This window comes from Athene noctua, chromosome 2 (genome assembly GCF_965140245.1).
Source record: "Athene noctua chromosome 2, bAthNoc1.hap1.1, whole genome shotgun sequence".
Lineage (NCBI taxonomy): Eukaryota > Metazoa > Chordata > Aves > Strigiformes > Strigidae > Athene > Athene noctua.
This window is the reverse complement of record NC_134038.1, coordinates 29,341,045-29,364,669: the sequence shown is the minus strand read 5'-3', so window position 1 is coordinate 29,364,669 and position 23,625 is coordinate 29,341,045. Positions and strand designations below refer to the sequence as shown.

The following is a 23,625-nucleotide window of genomic DNA, read 5'->3' as shown; positions in this document are numbered from 1 at the left end:
GAGAAGGTTTCACTCAGTAAAAAATAATGTTTACCTACATGAATAAGCCTGTGGCTTGTGAAATATGGCATATCTAGGAGATTATTTAGCATAATTTCCAGTTACAGGAAGCTTCTAAGTCTTTTTTAACTGTGGACATAAAATACAAGTCATTATCATTTATTCTAGTTGGCCAAAAGCTTGTAAAAATGAGAGAGTAACAAACTATATCCACCAAGATTAGCAAAAACTATAAAAAATCTATCCTTGATATTGTAGCAACACAGAAATTAGTACTCCAAATATTTTTCCTAGATGTAATACATTTTTCATTTCCTTTAAGCAGTGATCTTTTTAGTCTAGAATGAATTGTGAAATATTTATGTTATTATTTATATGATTTATCACTATAACACCTATATTTTCATATTTCTGTCATACCCATAAATTCATACACATCTGCGTTTGTCTCCATATGTGTATATATGTCCCTGGCCATGGCAGGGGTATTGGACTAGATGATCTTTGAAGGTCCCTTCCAACCCAAACCATTCGATGATTCTGTGGTTGATTCTATGACTAATAATAGGAAAGAATTCACAAGAAAGGAAGAGGAAAAAACATTTATAGAATAAATGAAAATTGTGCAAAATGTTTCTAGTGGAAGAGTAACATTACAAGTTGTAAAGAAAGATGGATGTCAGTGGGTGAGGTCATAGCATGAGCTATTGGAAACCACAACGTACATGTCATATGCATATACACAAGTAGAATGCATTAAAACAGCCGTGTCAGTAACTCTCACATTGACATTTGTTACCTCTCTGAACACCTAAAATAATCATGTCCCTCCCTTGAAGCTTCATAATCACTGAAGCCAAATTTCATAGTTTTGCGGTACAGATGCAACTCAATGTGATCGTAAGTTCAGATGCAGTATGGGCTCATCCACTTATCCTGTCTCCCTGCCTTTCCCATGCTGCACATTGCATGGATTCTCTGAGGAGACCAAAAGGTTTCAGTGCCCTGATGAGTCATGTCAGAATCACAGATGGGAGCAAGAAACAGTAAGTAATTTCAGTATTTCCTCGTGGCTGCAGTAGCTTAGGACAGTCCATGCATAACTGAAGCTGCTCTAACCAGGTTTGGGGCTCCCAAGAGCATAACCCGCTCCTTTTAGACACTGTGCAGGGGAAATGGAAGAGGACCTATCCTACTCATTTCAGGGCCGTATCAACCCTGTCCACACGTGCATACCTATAATAAGTAGATGTGGAAAGATGTATATCAGCTTTCAAAACTGCATGGCTTGCTATACCTAAATGTAAGATAACTAATATCACAAAGTAGAAAACACGTAGTTATTCAGGTCAGAGCTGTGGTTTCTTTGCAAAAGAAAACAGACACTTGTAATTGATGTAAGAATACATTTAATTTTCTATATGCCAACCTTTCTAAATGCAAATGAGTATATATTTCTGCTAAATTTCCTTTTTTGTTCCTGTAGTATGCTCAGTGGCCATGAAAGTAAACTAATGCAATACTCTGAAGGCTAAAATGCCCAAATCTTTTGCCCCAAAATCTAGCTATTTGAATTGTGTAATGAGAGGACAAGTTTTCTGAGATAGACGACTGAAACTAATGAACTAGTTAACTAAACGCTTAGGTAATGGGCTAACAAGGGGCTGTTTGTAAATCATCAAATTGCTTACAGAATTCTACCCAAGTGACTTGTCAAGAACAAGATATGAAGACCAGGGCACAACTAAATTCAGATTTAAAAATATACAGCATGAGTTGAATATATGTTGCTGATAAAACTCAAGCTTTCTTGGGTTTTTTTACAGTATGAATTAAGCAATAAACTCCAATAATCTTATATGAAAATATGGGAAGACATGCTGTAAGAAACTTTGTAGTGAGTGTAGGGGGGGTATTTTGGATTCCAGCTGCTACAAGCTACGAAGCTAACATATGCTGCTTGATATCAGTTTAATGCTTGTGATTATGGAATTGCGCTGACAACAAAACAAAAAAAATCGGGGTATCAAATCTAACTTTGAGTAGCATGGGGCAAGGCTAAGTAAATCTTCTCCCCCACAGAAGTGGCAAGATTAGAAAAAAACTGTAGAAGTTGCCACTGTAATCAGTCAGTGATAAGCAACATTCTTGGAATGTTTTAACTTTGAGGTTGACAGCAATGGCCAAGGAGAAAAACTGGTGATTAAGAGTGGCATATCCAGCAAAGAGCAGCCAACAGTGACATCTGTCATGAAAATGCAAATATAAAACTGGTAGATATTTGATTGTTGTTGTTCCCTGTCTTTGTCATTCAGATACAGGGATTACATCTCTAACAGTGAATATGTATTGTAAATTACATCTGATTACAGTTAAAGTGGGAATATATAATTTGAAATAGTAAATGACTGCGGATGTTATAAAGGGCTGGTCAGACATCACTCCAAAACAATCAGCAAAAGCTTTGTCATAAGATCGATAAGAAATGCTGTTGAACTGTTAGGGAGAATGGGAAAGGGCTAAACTCTGCCATTATCAAGTAAAACCTTTGACCTAATACAGTCTGTTCTCTCAGTGAAGATGTTCTCACTGGATAAATATGTCAAATCATTAACTAAAGTGATACCTGTCTTGATTTCTAGACTGGACAAGTTGCATAATCAAATTGGATTTTGTATAGGAAAGCAGTTTTTGACTTCATGTGCTTGGTTTTATAAAATAATCTGCTGTTTCTTGTGTTATTTTACGTAACACATATTACTCAAAACAGATAGTCTCCCTGTCATGTCAAAGGTACTTATCTCCAAGTGAAATCTTGAATATGTTACAATCAATGGAATTTTTTCCTGTGACTTTCAACTTAGTCAAGTTTTTATTCAGTAGGCAAAGGAAGGCAATTTATATATATATAATAAAAATATAGGATTAAAATAAATATCTGTTATAACTTTTTTATATTTTTCAATAGGTTTTCAATAGTGTGAATAGTGTTTCTCTGCTTTGTTGAAAAAAAATAAACATGGATAGGATATGGCTAATCCACAGGAACAAATGATATTAGTTTCTTTTCATTTAAATGCCTGCTAAACTTCTGCACTGTGGCCCCTCAACCCTTGAATGGGGAAAAAAAAAAAAGAAACAAATTTAAAATACACAAATACTTCTGGAATATAAAGTTTTAGTTGTAAATCGGGATTAAGCAAATATTTCCAAGACTGATCAATACCGCTGCTTGAAAAAGTTTACAATACAAGCTATTCCAATTGTTTCCCAAAATGTTTACCTAAATTAGTTGATAGGCCACAATTTTGTACAACAAGAAATTTTAATTAAGCCCTGTGTTTGAAGTGTTTCTGCAATTACTCCCTTTGGTTCTATTAGGATGTAGCCCCAATTAAAACACATTGTTAATATTACAAGATAACACTTGCTGGTGTTATAAAATTGAAGATATGCCTCCACGCAATTTGAGATTATTCCTTGCTGTGAGTTTTTGCAATTATTTTTTCGTCAGTAATGCTTTTTTCTATTCTCTTGCCAATGAAATATTTTTAATCAGTTCACTCAAACACTGAGTCTGAAAACAGTCAAGTTCTACAAAATTAAATACTTTTTGTACTCTAGTATTCAATTAAAGCTTTTAGTTAGTCATTTTTGTAGTAAAATAACAAGTGAAAAACTAGTAGGGTCACAAGATTCTCTGATGTAGCAAGCAAATACTCTAACTATGAGGGAAAAAAAAGCCCAGGATTTGATCTTTCAATTTTAATTTACATTGCTATTCCTTATTCAAGTGATTATGACCAGTGAGGTCTTATGTGCATATATTTTCCCTGTTGAGATTATCTGTCTAGGCTTAAGTTATAAGTAAATCTATCAGACAGAAGTCTTTCACACCCATTTGTTTATCTGTATTTTTAATGTCTTTCACTTATTTAAAAGTGCTATGCAGAACTACGATTGCTCTGTATTTCAGTGACTAAGAAAAATAGAAGTTCTAAGTATGCAAGTAACACCATATAAGCATGCTATCATTTGTTGGGGGATCCTGTGGATTATTTTGGGGGGGATCAGGAAAAAGTCATAATTCTAATTTTTATTCAGTACTGTTACAAGTACTTTCCTAAGAATATATAAAAATTTGATCCACTCTATCCTTTTGCGTAAAAAGAGTAACAGAGATTTTTAGATACCATCAAGTCCACTCTATTAAAAAAAAACAAACCCAAAACCAAAACCAAAACCCAAACACAAAAAGGCACTTCTAACAGGTGACTAGTTCTTGGAATTTTGGATAATGATGTACAAATATTTTGGCTCACATTTTTCAGTTTAATTTAGATTATTTTTAGATTAAAACTATTTAGATTAAAACTATTCATTAGATGAGATTCATGTTTAACTGTCCAAACTTTTATGAACATTGTCCCAAATCCTACCACCACATTTATATATGGGTTCACACAAGTACTTGAATATTTCTGTTAAACTCTGTCTGTCCAACCCACTGTGAAAATTTTTGAAGGGTCTGAAGCACCTTTGTTTAATGTGAGGACTCTCTCAGGTAGGGTGTGCACCTTGTAGGTATTAACGGCCCATCATAAAATGGTGAGAGTCTCATAGAGATAGGACTGGGTCAGTCTTTGAATAAAGTGTTTTAGCCCAGAGCCTGACCCTAGAAAGGAGGGTGATTTCCCTTGAAAGCTGAAATGGGGTAAGGAGACAGTAGAGGATCTGTCTCACACAGCTGGAAGAGGTGGACATTCCCTCCTCTGCCGTCCCCTTGTTAGTGCTTTGTGAGCAGAAGCCACACACTCCACTCTCCTCTGCCTGGTCTCTCCTAAGTTGAATACAGAAGTCTCCTGACCAAATCTCAGCAGCTATTGCATGTGGAGGCCATATCCCAAAACAGATGATGGATCAAATGCTACTGAGAAATGAGTGAGTGAAACAGTCAAATTTCAGTGAACTCACAGGAACACAGAATGGCTGAGGTAGGGAGGGACCTCTGGAGGTCATGGTGGAATATGAAGAAATACTCAAAGACTCCTTTGGAGGAAAGTGAGGAAAGCAGGTAACAGAAAGATTTTGGGAGGCTATGCCTTTTTAGTGCTCATATTTCAGTTGCTACACAAAATCACAGAAGGATTGAGGTTGGAAGGCATCTCTGGAGATCCAACCCCCTCCTGTGTTCAAAACAGAATCATCTACACATTTGACCAGGTCTATGTCCAGTCAGCTTTTGAGTATCTCCAAAGATGGAGACTCCACAACCTCTCTGGACAATCTGTTCCAGTGTTTAATCTGTAAGACTTTACAATTTAAAAGTTTTTTCTTATGTTTAAATTGAATTTAAACAAGCCATTCTGCCTTGTTTTTCTCTCAGGGAAAATTCAGAAGGATATTAGTCTGTAAGGTCATGTCTTGGAACTGCTGTTAAATGTACCTCTTCTCCCTGGACTGTATTGCAATGCACATCATCCAAACTTCCAGTAAAGAGGTAGTCAAACAATAGGTACCACCATGTCATGCAAAAAATTGTATGAGGAGAAATAATAATATGTGTTTTGCCTGTGAGGGTTTATTTGAGTCGAGATGGTGTGAGCAATTACATGTTAACAAGATGAGGACACCACTTGTACTACCTTGTGTGGTACACTCTTAAGGCATCCACAGTCAAAGACACCAGTGTCTAAGGGATAGTTGCCCTTCACAAAAATCTGAACCACCTGTAGAGTGGAACTGTTTGACCTCAGACAACAGACTGTAACTAGTTAAAGGCAAAGCACATATGATGGACATGAGAGAAGCTCAATACCATCTGCTTTGCTGCTGATCAAATACTTTTACACCACATTGTTTGACAATGAAAACAGCTTTTTTTGGGGAAAAAAAAAAAAAAAAGTACTCTTCTGACAAATCTAAAGCCCTGCTGAAGATGCTGAGTCATGCATCCTGCTAAGATTACATTTTTTAATGGGCTATTACATTAATAATAGGAATTTTATTAACCAGATAGTACAGATTGTTAATCAGTTCAAGTTGCTTACAAGTTGCAATAACATGTATATCCATGACACTGAAGTTCTTGTAAATAAAGCCCTAATAATACAATTATAATTTTTTAGAACTTTGTATACATAACATTTCTATGTGTACAAATATACCTGTGGGTTAGTAGGTACTAGATAATAAGTATAGCTATGACTGAGTTGCCATCTTTCGAATGGACATAAAACTGTGTAATAAAGTCTAAGACAATTTTTTAAAAGGTGAGGGGGTAGAAGGATTTTTATCTGAACTATTCTGGTACAATTATTACCCAGGTGATTACATTCTTGTCTAAATTCCTCTGCAGCTGCATGGAATATACTACCTACTTTCCATACAGTGATGAACAGACTGTGCTTTCCATTTTAAACCTGTGAAATGTGTTAGCTAAAACCCCTCCCTAGCTTAGAAGCATACTGAAAGGTTTAGGTAACATTTGGAAAATATTTTTAAATCTCTCAGTGAAAGTATCCCCTATCAAAAATATACAAGCCATGACTTTTAAGTATTTCAGCACATCCCTGCTTTTTTCTTTCTTGATACCCTACAATTTGCTCTGTGCCACAAAACATCCACCCTGTACATTCCAATGGGCTTGGTGTACTGCAATACATTGAAGTCCCCACCGAGTTTTTGCTGCTTTTCTCCTTCCTTTTTAACATAACCCGAATTACCTGAATTAAAGCAGCCCTCCTCCCTGACGAGTTCAAAAATGGTAAATTCCACCAGATCGTTCTTCCTACCATAGTGATATAAAAAGTAGGGGGAAAGGAGCCCTCTCTCTGCAGAGTTAGATACTTCTGACCTCCTGTTCCCAGTCTTTTACAGCTGACACATTAAGTGGTTTTCCTTCTCAGACCCCAAAGTGTCTGCTTCCACAGTATCCTCTGCTGAACTTTCCCAGGCTGCAACTGACAGCCCAGACATCCACAACATCACGCAACAAAAACCAGCTACACAAACAGACCAGGAGAGCTTTAAAAAAAATATCTGCTTTCAAATACGGTGGAGTCAAGTCTCACTGTAGCTGCTTCTTTCTCTGCTTTTTATTATTAGTATTTTCCCTCCATCTCACAGATTTTTTATTAGACCTACCAGTTATGATTAAATAGCCAATGCTAAAATGCTTTAAAAATTCCTCATGTGTTTACCACATATCAAGTAATGTTGGTTTTTTTTTTTTTTTCCTTTTGTGTTTAACAGCATACTCTATATAAATACACAATTCTGAAAGGGATATTAAATGGCATCTATAGTTATGTATGAAAGCAACTGCAGTCTAAACTAATGCCAAGGGGTAATGACAGCCTAATTGGCTTGGCTTGTTTGGCATGTCATAAATGTTTTTACAATGGTTCTTAGCAGATGAAGAGTCAGAAAACAAATTTCTACAAGTTGTGGAGAAATTACTATAAAATAGCAAAACACAGCCTGTTAAGACCTTCCTAAAATTGGTTCCATATTCTACCATCTGCAATGTTAACATTTCAGAAGACATTTCTCTGAGCTGTAAATGCTATTTGTCTGATGGACAAGCTTCTTTCTCCTATACTTACATTTCAGCAAACACCCTATTATATGACAGTGGTTAAAAATGCTGTTTTTCAAAGATTGAGTTAACTTTTCCAACATGAATACTAAAACCACTTTAGATCATAAAGAACCCGTTCATTTGTTTCTTAAGGATTTATCATTAAACAAAGGACCAGTGCAACCTCTATGAGATGTTCTTCTGTTAAGCGAAACCCAGTGAACAAAGAACAGTGATCTGTCCCTCCAACTTGATGATCACCCAGAACAAGCTCCACACATTTAGCATTTACTCTTTTAGATGTAACCTGCTCAAAAACCTAAGAATGTTGTTAAAATCTGTGTGACTGAAAAGGACATAAAAAAAAAGGATATTAACAGAAGCAACACAGATTGCTGAAGCAGAGCTAGAGGTAATTTTGTTGCCAAGGAACAATCAGCATGTAGAGTCAAAGACAAGATATACACGCCTCAAAAATAACAGAATAAGCAACCAATGTTATTTGATCTGCATCCTTTGAGGGATAACAAAATCTGTGCAACCATTGGCTCCCTTCAACATTTTTTTAACTGTGTAAAATATAGGACATCTTCAATCATTTGCTACAGAAGACTGGAAAAGCAGTGTGAATTGGAGAGAACATAGGAAGAAAGTGGAAATATATGCTGTAAACTTCTTCACTGATACATCTTTTCTGGTGACCTTAGACAATGGGGTTCCTCTTCATGACACAGTAGCCATGGAGGTACCCTCAGGAGATTTTAAATACAAGACAGTATTGTCGGATACCACATATTGCTATAATCAATGGCTAAGAGGTTTTTCCATTAAAAGCAGACAGTGTCATACCACTGTGCACAACTTTCCCAGAAAAGGAAGACCAATTTGTTTTTCTCCATTTTCAGCCATTTTCTGTGTCCCAGGGGAGGTCTAACTAAACAGAGGGAGAAAATAGCTGGAGAAAAGTTTGGAAATGAAAGTGACAGCTAAATACTAATTGTATTCAGCATAAATACAGAAGTTAACTGGAATTTCAAGATAAAAACTCGACACGCACTGATTTTGGCACAGAAATTCTTCTGTCCTGATGGTTGTTTATAGTAGTTCAAGCACATATTAAATAATAGCAGTAATTAAAAAACTGCATTCAATTAAGCCAAACTTCATACACTTTAAAATATCAGTTGATGACAACTAAAACCAATAGTTACAGTACGGTGATTTTAACTAATATTTTTCTTCTATAGCATGCTGTGTCCTCAAGCCCTACAGCTAGCAGGGGCATTTTAAGGGCATCTAATTTAAAGAATTCAATAAGTCCTTTTGGGACAATACATTTATATGTCAGTAATCCATGTATATTTGATGAAAAATATTTTTTTTTGAAATGCAATAATTTCTACCAAAACAATTGATCCACAAAATTCTAATTTTATTTGGTGATGTTTGGGGAATCTTTAACAAGTTGATTGCTTTACTCTTGAGTTTACTCTTCATGTTAGATCAAGAACAGTTCCTCTTTATTTCATTTCTGTAACCCTATAATTTTTATCAAGTATTGCTAGGATTGTTACTTTGTCAAAGTGATGGCGAAGGAATAAATAGGGATGGATAAGTGTAAATTCCATTTTCCCTTTAAGTTTACTGTTATTCAGTTTTACTCTGAGTATATACATTTGAGAATGCCAGATAGTCTTAAAACCACAGACAAAGATCATCAATTTGAGTGAACAAAAAAATAGTTTCTAATATTCTGATGCTCTTAAGTATACCAAATATCTCAACATCCAAGAGAAAACAATCTTCTTGAAATTAATATTGTTTGTCATCTACTATGAAAATCCACAGTGTATCTCAAACTGTTATCTTTCGTGCTTTGGTTTTATGTTTAAATTAGAAATTAACTATTCAAAAGGGCTCACATTCTTCAAATCTGTGGCTAAGTTCCCAAGCAATTTCAAGGATTATTTAAACAAATCGAGCTCCTGAGCTTGAGACTTGCCCATGAGATTAAAAAGTGGCTATTTTCAATTTAAAATTGGTACATGGCATACACACCATTCAGAAGGCAGTAAAATCTGCCACTACACAATCATTACAGACCTGTGGATAAAGACAAAGAAAGAAAAGGATATCATTTGATTAGCCTCCAACTTTATTAATTTAACTCATCTGGGAACTATCCAGCAATAATTCTTCCAATGAAGGTCATAATTCTTCTTTAATTGTTTCCACCTGGTACAGTACTGCCATCAATCCCCTCTCTTCTCCATCTCTCTGTACTTGGCTCTCAGCCCATCACTCATTCCTTCCCAGTCTATCCTTGTACTAGTATTAAGGGCCAGGGCAAGGGCAAAGAGGTTTAGTTTTTTGTTTGTGTCAGACCACAGAATCTCCAGTTTAACTCCCTTCATTGCTGGATGCTTTCCCTGTATTCAGTCCCTATTTCTGTTTATACCTTCTGAGAATTAATTCCTCTCCTGCTCCTGCTATAGTCTGACATGCTGAGCTTTTCCTTATAAATGGCCCCCCTGAGATTCTGCAAAGTAAGTTTACTAACAACATCTGACTTTTCTAATTTACTCTCCCCTTTTCTGCTCCTTTCATACTTCTCCCCATACACCAAAAAACGCACACCCCCCCCCCCCCCCCCCCAAAAAATCTCAAACAGGTAGAGAAACACCTTTAGCAGACAAAAAATCTTCATTAGCAAATTAATGTGCAAACCAGAAAGTTAAAGTCCACTAGGTCAAGCATTCAAAGACACTCAGACTACAAAGTCAAGATTAAGTAAACTCCATTGCTTAGCATGCTAACCCAAGTCATGCCTTGCCATGCTCTCATGTACCCTGAGGGGAAAGGGGGAACCGTGGGACCCTTAAAAGAAATTAATCTGGACAAAGGTCATGTCTTTCTTCCCTTCCAAACACATTGTTTTTATGATTGCTGCAACTTCATTTTGGAGAGTCAGACTCTAAACATGAAATCTGTAAACAATCAGTTTCTGGTCATTTTTCTCTGACAAAGTTTCACTGTGTTTCCTCATTAGGGTGTGGATCATGAATGGAGTTTTAATTTTGGAGCATAAACACAGTTTTCACATTAGTAAGCATATGAACTCTGTAGTAAATATGTAGTGTTAAAACAGTAAGTAATACATATTTTTTTTGAGAAAACTTAATTTGTATTTTCAATCAGAATAGGTAGGAGTGATTAGTGATGGTGGTCAATCTATTTATCCAGGAACACAGACTTAGCCAAACAGGAAATTTTGTATTAGTGAGATAACATTTCACTATTTATCAATTTGTGTCTAAAATAAATGAGAATATGTTCTATTGCTCTTGAGGTGGATGACATGAGATTGAAGTAGGTATTTTAATATCTTGTTTAATGCCAAGTTAGAAAATTAGATTCTTTCTTAACGTTTGAGTTTTAGCCATAAAAAGACTGATGGTTCAGGATCTCCCAGTTCTTGAAGATATACCATCTATCCAAATGGAAAGGGTTGACAATCCCAGGGCTAGCAAAATCCTTAGCTGTTTATGGGAAAAATATTTCCTGCCCACTGGATTATGACGGTAGCCCAATAATTTTGAATTTATTAATGTAAAGCTATTTGTACATATTTTTTCAGGTATGCTAAAGAAAATGAAAGCCTGAGTAGCACTGCTAATAAGATTTACTTGGAGTGATAGATTACATGAAAATATATAAGGGAGAAATGGGTCCTATCAGAAAGGTTAACAAAAACTATTGAACTGGGACCTTCATGTTTTCGCACAAATTCACTGCACTTCCCTTAGACTTACACTATTCCTGAAGGGAAAAGTGTTATCTATTCATGTGAAAGGCCCTTCTTCTCTACAGGTAATGCTGAAGTTCAAAAGAATCATATCATATATTTATAAAACAAATATCCCACACGTCCTATTTCTTAAGCAAATTTGACACACCAGTAGTTTAAAATAATGAATTATCCTGTTGCTTGTTTCTGGAACATTTGCACAGCACTATCCGTCAGCAAATTTGTTTAAGATTTAAGAGACTGAATAATAATGATTCTGTAATTATTCTTCAGCATTCAATGCCTTCTGGAAACCATACTGCAGATCATTCTCCTTAAGACAGCTTTGATGTCCATGATTCTTAGCCAAGTCCTTCTATCAGAAGATTGCCTTTCGGTTCAGTTTGTTTATTTTGATTTGTTGTATATACCACATTTTCAGTTCAGAGCAAGAAGATGAATGGAAATAAACAATGAAACATTTGCAATAAGAATTTTGTGGCAAAGACCTTTACTTAGATATTGTGGTTTCAATGCAACCACAACACAATGACAAATTTCCTTTGCAAATGACAGATCTAATTGTAAAGTTAAAATTACAGCTCCATGGAAAAAAAAAAAAAAAAAAAAAAAAAGCACTGAAGACACAGTATGTACTGTATGTCTGGATGTGGCTGTATTCCCAACAAAATCATTCCTATTATTCATGGGTTGATTTACACTTTTTATCTCTCCATAACATGCAGCATTTATTTACCCTTACATTTTGAGGCATTACAGTTTCTGCTGACATGGGTATTTTCCCAAAATAGAACATTACAGCAGTCTTCTGCTAGATGTTTAAGCCATGGGTATGTTTATTTTTTAATTTCTTTCTTTAACTTTCTAACTGTGAGCAGGCTGGGAAAGTGGAGTCACGATGAATGAGAGTTTGCTTTTAAAAAAAAAAAAAAAGAAGCGATGTAGATATTTGATGCAATGTTGAAAAATTCACAGCCTCCTACCTTGAAAACAAACATTTCCCGGCGAAGAATAGCCAGAGTGTTGAAGTTCCCATCACAGATGTTCGGCTTGGCTCCGGGATAGGAAGGTTTGTCACCAGTGGGTGGCCGGGGAGGTTTAGGTTGCCTGTCATTCTTCCGCGGGTCTGCTGGAGGGATTGAACGATGTGGGGGCACTGTTGGCAGAGGTCTTGTTGGTGGTGGGATCCTGTCAGGTGGACCTTTAAAAATATAGCAGCAGGATGTAATTTACATGCCCACCAATGGCACTCAAAGAAGAAATACACAACAAAAACCTGCTGCAAGCAGTGCAAATCCTACAGTGGAAGGGGAATGGAAAAGTTGACCTAACATACCTTGCCTGTGTTGTTAAAGGGTATAATGAATGACTACCATAAAACCAAGGCACGAATGAAGAAAATAATTACTTTTCACTATCCAGACTCTTCCTTCCTTATTGGAACAATGTTCCAATAAACCTGCAAAGGGTGTGTAGTCCACCGTCAGTTCAGCTGAGAAGTAACTCATAGCACATACTTTAACAACTGTTAAAACAGAATCATTGTCTAGCATACAAAATAAAGGAAAACAAAGGTTCTTTATAAGATGTACTGGTTTCAGCTGGGATAGAGTGAATTTTCTCCTTAGTAGCTTGTACAGTGCTATGTTTTGGATTTAATATAAGGATAATGTTGCTATCACACTGATGGTTTAGTTGTTGCTAGGTTGTGCTTATCCTAAGTCATGGACTTTTCAGTTTCCCATGATCTGTCTGTGAGGAGGTGTTGTACTGGGTCTGGCTGAGTTGGAATTGGTTTTCCCTTACAGCAGCCCTCATGGTGCTGTGTCTTATGTTGGGAGCTGGCAGGGTGTTGGCAGCACCCTGGTGTTGTGGCTACTGCTGAGCAGTGCTCACACAGCACCGAGGCTCTTTCCGACATTTTCTCCCCTCAGTGGGACGGGGTGGGAGAGATCTTGGAGGGGACACAGCCAGGACAGCTGACCCGAACTGACCAAAGGGATATTCCAGACCATGTGAGGACTGATCAGTATAAAGCTGGGAAAAAAGACGAAGGGGGTGGGGTCACCCTTGGTACTCCAAGGCAGCCACTAGGCGTATCAGAGCCCTGCTCCTGAGAAGGCCCGACATCGCCTGTTCATGGGAAGTAGAGAATAAATCTGTTTTCTTTTTTTCTTCCACGCACAGACCTTTGCTTTGCTTTGCTTATATTAAAACTGCTTTTGTTTTACCCACAAGGGTTGGTCTATCTTATTTTCTTTCCCCTCTTTGCCCTGTTGAGAGAGAAGGGGGAAGGGGGGGAAGTGATAGAGAGACCTGGTGGGTACCTGGGATTTAGCCAAGGTCAAAACACCACAGGTGTACAAGAGATGGGAGGGAGCATGGCCAGAACAGCTGACCCAAACTAACCAAAGGGATATTCCATGCCATTGGATGCCAAACTTAGTATATAAACTGTGGGGACTTTGCTGGGGGTAGCCAATTGCTGCTCAGGGATTGGCTGTGTATGGGTCAGCAGGTTGTGAGCAGTTGCATTGTGCATCACTTGTCTTTCTTGGGTTTTATTTAACTCTTTTTATCTTTTCATTACTATTATTATTGTAATTAAAATTATTATTATATTTTACTTCAATTATTAAGCTGCTCTTATCTCAGCTCATGAATCTTACTTTCTTTTTTTATTCTCCTCCCATCCCACCAGGGGCAAGAAGGAGTGAGTGAGTGGCTGTGTGGTGCTTAGTTGCTGGCTGGGGTTAAACCACGACATAAGATCATCATCTGTCAATGGATTTTCAACCCATATTTTTAACTTCCACTCATCAATTCACATATGCATATATGTAGCATACCTGATACTTCCTACTGACCCAACCTGTAGACCATGTAATGTCACATGCATTAGTGACAGGACATTCCCAGCTTTCCCCAGTGCCCCTTGGTATGTATAGGAGCTCTTGAAACTGGACTTGAAATCCTATGCATCTATATAAACAAAACCCATAATCCACATGTTTTCTTCAATATTCTGAAATAAATTACTTATTTTAATTTTTATTTTTCAGTGAGTCATACAAAGCTAGATATGTGGTAATTAAATGAATTGTTCTGAGGATAAATGTTTTAAAAAGAACTAAAGCAAAAAACTAAAACTCTGTACAGTGTTCTTAAAACATTTTTCTCTTTCAAATGTATTTCTGTCATAATATACAGAGTTTGATGATAGATGAAATAACTATCATATGTCTGCCTGATAGTCAAAAAGCATCCTAGTCAAACGCTGCTCATAACCCTAATGGCATACTGAATGACTTGCAATGGGTGTACTGAAAATGCCTTTCTCTTTCTACAGATATTACTATGTTTACTTATATTTTCTATGTACAAAAAGATAAGAAGTTCCGGTTGGATCAGGAAGATTTCTGGAAACAAGATGAAACGAGATTCTAATTTTGAACATTCTAGTTAGGCCTTTTTCCAAATCATTTCAATACATAATCAATTTTGACTTTAAATAATAGCTATTTGCACGACCAGCTTCAGAAAGACTTTTGAATAGTAAGACAACTCTAAAACTACATAAATGGCATTTGAATTTCTGATAGTTTTTCAAAAAAAGTATACCTTTTAAAGAACAAGATAGACTATGGAAGAAAATATTAAACTCACCAAATGGTTGTCATGCGATTTAATAAGGCATTTATTTCATTCACAATTTTAAGGCTTGTGACATAATTTACAGTTGATGGTGTTTCAAGGAATACTGCAGACCAAAGTAATTATTTTTATAGGTGGGATATTTTTACTGAGTCATATGATTCTATGTTACCTCTTGATTTTAAAGGGAGCAAAGGAATCAGTTTGCAGTAGCTCATGTTGGAAAGTTTTTAACCCCAAACCAAAGTTTTGCCATTTGGTGGTAATGTCAGATATTACTTCCCAGGGGTAACACATTTCCCCTAATGTACAGCTCACAGCTGTTAGAGCTTAGCAGTTAGTTTTCAGCAAAGTATTCTTGTCTAGCCCTTAAGTCTAGACTACCAAGTTATGAGGTCATGGGAAACAACCTTCCTTCCAGCTAATCACACAGGAAAAAAACCAACAAAGCAAAACTTGATCAGCCACCCATCTTGAAATTACTATTTATGCTTTGTGAAAATATATATCAATGCTTATTAATATAATATTTTTAAAAGCTCAATAATTTAAAACACCATGGAAGCTGCAGAGTTCTAGTTATCAGCACAGTAATTCTACATGATCGTGGTCATCCTTTCTAGCAGTAAAGATAAACAAGGAATGACCCTGATAACATTCAATATAAAACTGGCAAACCTTTAAAATGAAAATAATTGTGAGTACAAAATTGAATCCAAAACAGAATTAATTGGGGAATATTAAGCAGGACAACTCCAAATGATAAGTACTGGATACATAACATTAACATACAGATACCACAGATATTTCATTGTATGAAAAAAAAAAATAATATAGTGGTAAAGAAAAAAACCAGACTATTTAACAGATACCAACAGAATCACAGTCTTTAAAACCAAAACTAAAACTGTGTTTTTGGAAATGTAAGAAACAGTAATATGGGCGTTAGAGTTACATTCAACCCATAATCAGAATAACATTATGGTTTTGGCTTTTTTTTAAAGTTTTCAATTGACTAGCCATGTCAAAGTGAATTCAATACATACAGAATTTATTTATATCACATATGTCTTTTATATCATGCCACAAAAAACCTAAACAAACATTTTAAATAAGTGGGTCTTTTTCCTTTTTAGCTCAAAATCTTGGGCTGATAACAACATTCTTTGAGATTAATTTGTTATATTTATCACAAGAAAGGGTTTTTTCCTGGCACCACAGATTTTGTACAACCAGGGAACTGTTTAGTATTATAACTGATCAACTGAGAAGCAATCTATTCATTCAGTTACACAAACTTGGACTACTGTGAAAATAATCTTGTTACACTTACAGGCCTGCATTTTTTAATATCATAGTTTGGGAATATTTTGCGGATATTTCTTTAAGGCTTTTTAAAACATTTAAAATTACTATTCCAGATGAATGCAAATTTGAATACAAGTTGTGAACAGTGAGAAACAAAATAAAGTATCTTCAATCAAAATTTTTGGCTTACTCACAAGAAGGCCTCTGGTATAACTGGGAGACTCTACACTAACAAACTCTTTTAGAGAGGTGGTATGGACAGGAGGACCTCAAATGTATTCTAAAGTGAGACACTTATCATGCTTTTTTATAGCATTACATACCATATATCTTCTGGATGCCCTGTAAATCATCGTTAGGTAGTTTGAAGTTGTCAGTTTCCATATACTGGTAAAATGGAGCCATGATTGCAGTGGGATCATTAGAGTGCTCCAAGCCCAGAGCATGTCCCAGTTCATGCACTGCAACCAGAAACAGATCATTTCCTATGAAGAGAAGAAAGGGAAAAAAGACCTTTGAAACCATAAATATTGTAACAGAAATAAGTGGTGGACTCTGCACTTGAAAGACATTTTTATTGAATTTGTATTTTACAAGGTAATGGTTAATATTGAATCATAACGATAATGTGTCAGCAAATGCAGCTTTCCCTATTTTCAAACAAGGAAAACATTACTGTTACATATAATATATGATATTCTTACAGACACCATAAGCGTAACCCTTTTAAACTGATGCACACAGTTAGTGTAGGGTTCAAGTGTCAAACCTCATGTCTAGGCTTATGTGCAATTTCTAACTTGAAGCTGATGTTGCAGTAAACCTGACTAAAAATTCTTGCATCAAGACATATTTCCAAAAGGAAAATACCCTTGGTGTGTGTGGTAACATTCACCAAACTGAGGACTACCTACTTAGGACAAATCCCACAGGGAACTGAAGTCATCCAAGTGTTTGGAATCAGACCCTGGCTGATTATTTGTAGCTGTTGTGATTTTTCTGAATCACCACATCTGAAATCCTAATGAGAAAAATATGGATATTGTGCTATCCTTCTCAAAATAAGATGCTCTTATTTATTTCACTGTGTAATTTCCTTGTAAGTGTAGACATTTAATAATTATAACTTTATGATCTCCATAGGTCTAAAAAATAAAATAACACACTCATGTTACAGACCAATTTAGCTTTTTTTAATTTATTATTCCTTTCTAAAAATTATCTTTTCATTTTTTATTCCAGGGTATTAGACACAACTACAAGTTTTGTCAGTATAATTATAGCAAATAATTATTAAAAAAAAAAAACAAACACAAATCAAAGCCAATGGGATTATTCTATGAAAATTTCAGAGCTGGACCTCTATTGTATGAATTTTGTCTACTTTTATTCATCTAAGACTTAGTTTAGAATATATTTGTATGAGTCTTTTGTACAGATTCTGTCTGTAGTCAACCTGTCATATAATGAGACTTTGGAAAAATTATTTACATCAGGAAAAAGATTCAAGTCACTCAGAGAGGGCCACATGTAGGACATCGCTTGTTTTCACCACCTAGGGATGGGACGAATCATCCTCCAGAAGTGTGTCCCTGTCTCACTGACAAGAGAATATCTAGCTTTTAGATGGCTGGACTCTAGTGAAACAGATGCTACCTACAGTAGATAGTTTCTTGTTGAAAGAGCAGTATAAATACCAAAAGGCCTATATTATGGCCTAATAGTTATATATTGGAGCAAGAAAATGCTCAACATTAACTCTTATCCTCTATTCTGTAAATTCTTTGGGGGTAGACAGTTATTTTCCACTGCTGGCACCTGATCTGGAATTCTAAGTACTATTATAACTTTAATCGTAATAATATTAAAAAGTTGACCTTAGCAAAAAGTTTTACATATATATATAGTTACAGAACTTTGAGGACATAGCTGACAGCATTTCAATTTTTCAAGTATTTCCTCTTTTTGACACAAAGAAATAAACTTTCTACCAAGTACATATGAAAGAGGAAACACTTGGCAGTAGATATCTTCATGATGTGTGGAGCCATGCTGATGTTTGTAAAATACATGTTTGACTGAAAGCATGGAAACTATCAAAAATCACAAACAAAACTATGTACTTAGTTGACAGCCTTTTCATGTCTTTCTGACTCTTAATCTGGAAATATGAAAAAAAAATTTCTCTTGCTCTTTTTTTCAGTGTAACTGTGCAGAAAAATCATGTCTTGCAAAAATTAAAGTGACATACTACGCTTTCAGAAATGAGAAGAGTTTATCCTATCATTTATAATTATGTGGTTTCCAGATTAAATATTTTCATGACAATATTTTTTCTTGAATGCAGTTCTTTTTATAGTAAAGCAGATTCTCAATGTGCTGTTGTAATAAGGTGGATAAGCTGCACTGTCCTGGTGATGAATGCTTTTTATATCTGAATCTGCCTTTCTATATGCAGTCAAAGCTGATCTTGACATTATCTCCTATGAATAATCCACAGCTTCTGGAGCTAACCTCAGCACTGGAAGTAATGCACAGGAGCAACTCTATAGAGGTTTTCATTCTGCACTCATAATAGAATAATTAATTTAATTTTAAAAAAATATATACTTAAGATGGAAAGACACAAAGGAAGATGTTACTGTACTATATCTATTGTACTGTGACATGTCTTACATAATTTTTCAATTATTTTCTGCATTTTATGAAAGTTAGAGTTCCAACTCAGGTTTATTAGAATGAAATATTTCTTTGTCTGACATTAACTCATATATTCAAGATGCAACTTTCTTTTGCTTTTCAGACCTTGTGAAAGGCAAATTTGTCTCCTAGACCTGTGCTTCCTACATCATAATTAAAAATATAACCAGTCTAGGTCTGTGATGGTTTTAAGCCCTGCCGGGACCGGAGACCACATTGCTGTTGTCCCTCCCCCACCCTCAGACACAAGTAGGGCACAAACCCCGGGTTAAAATAAGAAGAAATTTAATACAACAGTGTAATAAGCAATCTGAACAACAACAGTAGCAATGATAACAACAATAAACAGCAATAACAGTAAATAAGACAAAAGATATACAGAGAAATACCAAAATGGTTACAGACAGCTCGCTCGCGATACTCCCCACGACCCAAGCCACCAAGGAAAAAGTTCCCGCGCCCAGACCTGACATCAGCATGGTACGAATAACCCAACTGGAGATCCCTTCCCCCTTCTCTACTGGGGAAGCTTAACCCTATCCTAGCTGAACCAGGACAAGGTCCTAGCTTAGTAATTGTACTAATAAGTTGGTCACAGTATTTACTAAACCATTTTCAAGTACTTTTAAATTAATAGTATTTGACTCTATGACTATTTTTAGGCTGGTCAGTATCAGTAGAGCAAAGAGTGTTTTGCATGTGGCATTCAACCTCTACTGTTTGAGGCAGGAGACCTTGGAAGTGACCTTGTTACAATTCCTAAAATTTCAAGAAACTACAGTTAATAAATAGTCTTGGAAGAGTTTACCCCTTCTCTCTATTTGTGCCAGTTATATAATGCATGAAGAATCAAACCATCTTCTGGTTATCAGTCCTCAGTGAGTCCCCATAAAGGTCTCCAGGAATTTCCATATTTTGTTCCATGTTGACCTTGAAGGGGTATGAATTACATAGCAAAGGGAAAATAAATAAAACACACTGTCATCTACTGGCACATCTTCCTTCTGAGATCATAGATAATGAACATATGGTAGAGCACTTCCAAAGCAGTACTTCTAAATGACAGTGTGACTATGTCAGAGAAGAGATATTATGCAGGGTGTGGCTGTTTCTTAGTATGTCTTTGTCTTTTGGATAGGGGCGATTATATAAAAATAATTTTTAAAAAAACCCTATATTCAGCATCTGACTGCCCCTCTGGACTTACTCGAAGACTAAATCCAAAAGGGAAAAAGGCAAAGAGATCACAAAAATTTCCACCTCCTGCAATGCAACTTGTAGCCATCAGGGGAGCTATTAAATGTGGTAAAGACAGAGCAACCCTTGGAGCAAATGAATAAGGGGGGAAGGGAGAAGGTCACAGGAAAGAGCCAGGAGAATAATCTTGCCTGGGGTGGCAGTAATTTAACAGGGAACATATTTTCTACTTGTAGTCAAATAGCCCCATTATTCATAAAAATTTCCATCAAGAATCATGATTGTCTCCAGGGCATCCTGAATTTAAACTGACCCAAATAACTTAGTGCAATTGAAACTGAGGTTTAAATCAGTTCGAGCTCTCTGAGACTGACAGAGGTAGAACTTACTACTATGTTAGTTTTCATTCCTTTTCCTTTGCATATAATTAGATTTCTCCAATTAGGCAACAATTAGTCAGTCCTTCTTTGCTTTCAGGAGCAGACCTGCCTTGAGCATCTCAGTGTTACTGTAACTAGCTACTGAGAGTGCAGAAGGATAACCCTGAGCGCTCGTTCTTTGTCTCTAGGCTGCACAGAAGTGTACCTGTGACTGCAGGGTTGATAGCAGGCCAGCTTCAGTTCCTTGACAGTGGTCACAGTAAGATGAAGGCAAGTGAACATTCATACCAGCTCAGGCTAGTTTTGTTATCATACTGATATTGCACATAACTTTTTAAACATTTTCAGTCTCCACCATTGAAGGAGAGTGTCCCAAATTATTCTCCATTTCAGTATACATTACCCAGGTAGAAAATATATCAGTTCACTTAGCAAAATGAAGCACCATCGCAAAACCTGAACAAGTCATGAGTAAGAGTTAAACTATATATGACTATGATGACTTCTAAACTAAAAGTTGCCACTGCAGAATATACGTGGTGAATATTCATTGTGATAGTCTCAGCTACATCCTGTTATATTTGTCTATAGAGTAGTAGACAAATACTGAAAAATTCATTTCACAAGTCCAAAACTTGTGCATCTCTGTTCTTGTGTTCCCCATTAGCATGGAGATTTGGAACAGAATGGATATAGGCTCAAAAAGATTGTGAAAATTTTCCTTATTTTATCTCAAGTTTGATTTCACAAGGAAAAAACAAGATACTGTGTAAAGAACTAAGACAAAATGATTATTTTTATACTGACACTTTCTCTGAGGCTATAAACTATTTTAGGCACTAAATCTGCCTGACTTTACAATCACTACGCAAACTCTGGAACATAAATATGTATTCATATATCAAATATTCAACAGCCAGCACTGTGGAGCATGGTGTAGGGGGAAGTCTTTCCATGTAGTTAATATATACACTATTTTTCATGTACCCAGATAAACAAAGCTAATATGTTTGTCCACAGCAAGCTATTAAGAAACCCTAGTTCTGAAGATATTAGCTCCTGTTTTAAATGGTATACAAACTTAATTTATAAAAGCAATACCCTAATGGCTTAGCAAGCCTTACATTCATCTCTTGGCCATCTTTTTAATGCAGCTCTAAACATCATCTCCAGGCATGTCTCTTGGTTCTTCTCCTTGGCATGTGACAGTAACTGCTACAACACATTGTGAGCTCAGGAGTTGTCCATCATTTAAATACCATGTGACCTCAATTTTGAAGGCTTTCCCATCTAGAGAAAACCCAAAAGATCTAGAAGCTGATTTTCAAATGAAAAGCTAGAAAATACAAAAATGTTTTCTATACTGACATACACTGTTTCTTCTAAAGATTATTTTACTTCATTTTTCATGTGATGCAGATAGATGATTTCAGATTAAATCCATATGAATCTAAAATGTAAATCTGTACAAGAATATTACTATTACAGACCTATTATCAACAAGTCAGCACCTCAAAGTCAAGCTTAGAATTCATCAGAAAATATTATATACACTCTACCCAATAACTTGTGTCCCATGTATGCAGAATTTGAATTTCATTATTCTGTTCATTTGTACCATTGACTCATCAAAACAACGCTGCTAAACCCAACTGGTTGAAATGCTGCAAACTTTAGAGTAAGATTCTTACTCAACATACAGAAATAAGAAAAAAAAAAAAACAAAGAAAAAAAGTAAAAAAGTAAAAAAAGTTTTATATCTTTGTTATTATTCTTTCCAGACAGGACAGAATTTTGAATGTGCTATTTCAACAGGCAGTGATAAAAGATTCTTCCTCTCTCTGACCTTACTGCAATACAGCGGAATTGAGCATATACATTATGTATGCACTTACATAAGCACCATATATGCATATATATGCTATAAGGAGAGTATACATGGACCTAAATATAAATCATAGGCACACTCTTACCCAAATAAAGGTGCCACATTTTCCAGTCTAAGAAATCAGATACTGCTGCTTGACATTATCTCAAACTTCTGCCATTGACACTGAAATGTGGTAGTTCGCTGGTTATTTTGGAAAGAAAGTTTTGCTAAAAGATAGAGCTGAGACGGTGCAGTAGCTTTGAAAAATTAAGAACAAAACTAGATTTTTGTGGTTTTAAATTAAAATGTATCATATACAGCATACTAATTTTCTGTATAATGTTCATGTATGTATTTTGTACACACTGTATTTTAATCGTTTTTCAATAACATATACATTTAGCCTTTTTTCCATTACGATGAAGAGAATGACATAAATGTATGTTTCTTTCACTTGATTATTACATATGCTAACACATACAGTAAAATTTTTGCAAGTTAGTTTACTGATATAAATATTTTTTTCAGACGGAAGGGGTGGTACAGGTAGTTTGTTATATACAAAGTATGGACTAATATACCCTTATGTATAATTTAGTATACCTACACTATATTTTCGAAAAAACTATTCTATTTAAAAAAAGATCAACAGATTAGTGTGAAATTTAAACTTGTTTGCTTAAAATTTGACAAGGGGATATTCCTAAAGGGCAAAACCATCTTCAGGTCACTCAGTGATTGTTGATGAGGTATGATAAAGACGGGTGAACTTAGAGATGTGTGTGTCCTTTCTGGCAGCATTCTACTGCTTTTTGCATATTGTAACCATCATTTAGAAGAAGACAGGAACCTGATAAATAACATATTTGAAAGAAGCCCACATTCTTTTATAATACAGATCAGCCTGTACTTTAGAAGGCAAGGACATTCAAAAGGTAAGAATTTCTGCCTTACTACTTATTACCAAGTACATTCTACAACTTTCTAGTAAATTGCTTGAAATGAGTGGAATTATTTACTATTCTTAATTTTCTTTCTAGAAAAGCAGGCATGTATGGATATTTCCACTTTGTTTCACACAGTTTCAATGACTAGTACTGAAAAATTCTGCAAACTGTTCTGACTA

General features: G+C 35.7%; 1 protein-coding gene across 1 annotated transcript in view; it reads right to left on the bottom strand.

Moving 5' to 3' along the window:
- The window catches only part of MMP16 (matrix metallopeptidase 16), a 187,622-nt gene that overhangs the window by 40,674 nt on the left and 123,323 nt on the right, over positions 1 to 23,625 (bottom strand). Inside the window, exons 5-6 of the mRNA XM_074898760.1 lie at positions 16,676 to 16,837; positions 12,374 to 12,591 (exon numbers count right to left, since the gene is read on the bottom strand). Coding sequence (XP_074754861.1) covers positions 12,374 to 12,591; positions 16,676 to 16,837 — 380 coding nt within the window. The remainder of the gene's footprint in view (positions 1 to 12,373; positions 12,592 to 16,675; positions 16,838 to 23,625) is intronic.